The 1,656-nt window shown below is 40.5% G+C and overlaps 1 protein-coding gene across 1 annotated transcript in view; it reads left to right on the forward strand.

Annotated features, from left to right (window-relative positions):
* The window catches only part of mkrn2os.2 (MKRN2 opposite strand, tandem duplicate 2), a 6,819-nt gene extending 6,361 nt beyond the window's left edge, over positions 1-458 (forward strand). Inside the window, exon 4 of the mRNA XM_056266563.1 lies at positions 37-458. Within this exon, the coding sequence (XP_056122538.1) occupies positions 37-292 (256 nt within the window). The 3' untranslated portion in view covers positions 293-458. The remainder of the gene's footprint in view (positions 1-36) is intronic.
* Positions 459-1,656: the final 1,198 nt, after the last annotated feature.

Raw genomic sequence — 1,656 nt, forward strand, 5'->3', positions numbered from 1 at the left:
TCTATGTGCATCAGCCTGTTGTTGATTATGTTCCAGCTTTAACGAGGAAACACACAACTGCTACAGCTTCACGCTGACTTTCATCAACTGTGTTCTGGCGGCGCAGTCCAAGCCGGGCCTGAGCAAAGACGGCTTCACACACACCTTCGTTCTGCCCCGGATCAGGAGAGCCTCCAAGTACATGATGTTGTGTCGTGAGATTTCCCAGAACCACTTCTACATCGTCGATAACCCGAAGAGGAACTCGCAGGAGAGTCCGAGCGAGGAGGACGAGGACAGCAAGAACCTCTGAGCCCATAGTTCATCATATTTATGATTCATGTATCTTGTATCAAGGTGGAATTTGATTGAATGATGCCTAAATGTGCCTATTACTGTTATATGAGCTGAAACTACACTTTTGTAAAGCTATATTGTATTCATATTTCACTTCCAGAAAACACTTTACGGTTTAGATACTTGAGTTGAACCAACAGAATAAATGTGACACTGAGAACGACAACTGTCAATGTTTTTATCGTTCATCATCTGGAAAAAAAATCATTCTCACAACCTATGTCTCGTTATCGGTATATCTGTAAAGCGGAATCTTAATAAAAAAATATTACATATAGGCCTACTACGTTAGACCAACCCGAGAAGGGTCACATCACTTACATTGTCCTGTTATTAGTTTAACTGGTTCTATTGCTCTCCTCATTTGTAAGTCGCTTTGGATAAAAGTGTCTGCTAAATGATCAAATGTAAATGTATTCTTTGAAATTTAGACAGATTTTTAAAACGATAACTTGATCAGTGTCGTCGTTGGTGTGAATGCGGGTCTTTCGTCCAAAATTTGAGTTCTGTCAGAGCCCGTCTAACGGAGAGCCTTGGCACTTCCTATTAGCCCCATTGTGTATCATGTTGGTTGCAGTTCCATTAGAATTCCACTGGAGGTGATCGCGGGCGAGTGCAGAATGAATGGGAGTCTATGGAGCTAAACGGCTAAACGTATCTCTTTCTCCTGCTTGTCGTTGAATCCACATAGATTTAATTGTTGATTCCGCAAGTTCAATATAGATTATAGGCCAAAAGTCGAATGAACGAGTACTTATGTCCTTTAGATTTCTTACAGGTTAGGATTTTGTTGGCCGGAACACGCTAGCATTCTGCTATTATGTGACGTCATCACATTTTTTAACAGATTTTTAGAACAGATAAGTGAACTTAAAAATGCAATTTTCAGCTGAGTGTATTATCCCTTTTGAATGCAACTTTCAAATTACTTGACAAAAAATTACCATGAGAGCAGCAGGCGTAATATGACGCAGCGCCTGAAAATAGTTCTGTTGTGTTGACGGAAGGTAGCCTATTTTCAGGCGCTGCGTCATATCATTACGCCTGTTGCACTCATGGTACGGCAGTGAAGTTTCTTGATTATTACGCAGGAATGAGAGAATAGTTCCTAGCCATATCAGCCTAGAAAATCGCAACTTTACATTTTCCGTCGGTCTTAGTGCACGATGTAACTACAGAAGAGTCAAGTTTTAAATAGGAAAAATATCGAAACTCTTTGGTCATTTTTTTTTTTAGAAATGCTAATGGTCTTGTCCACTTCAATGATGTATGCTAAGCTATGCTAAAAGTGGTACCGCCAGAACCGGAGATCGGCTGAAT

The sequence above is a fragment of the Rhinichthys klamathensis genome, unplaced genomic scaffold, assembly GCF_029890125.1.
Source record: "Rhinichthys klamathensis goyatoka isolate OS25496 unplaced genomic scaffold, OSU_Roscu_1.1 h1tg000249l_1, whole genome shotgun sequence".
Taxonomy (NCBI): domain Eukaryota; kingdom Metazoa; phylum Chordata; class Actinopteri; order Cypriniformes; family Leuciscidae; genus Rhinichthys; species Rhinichthys klamathensis.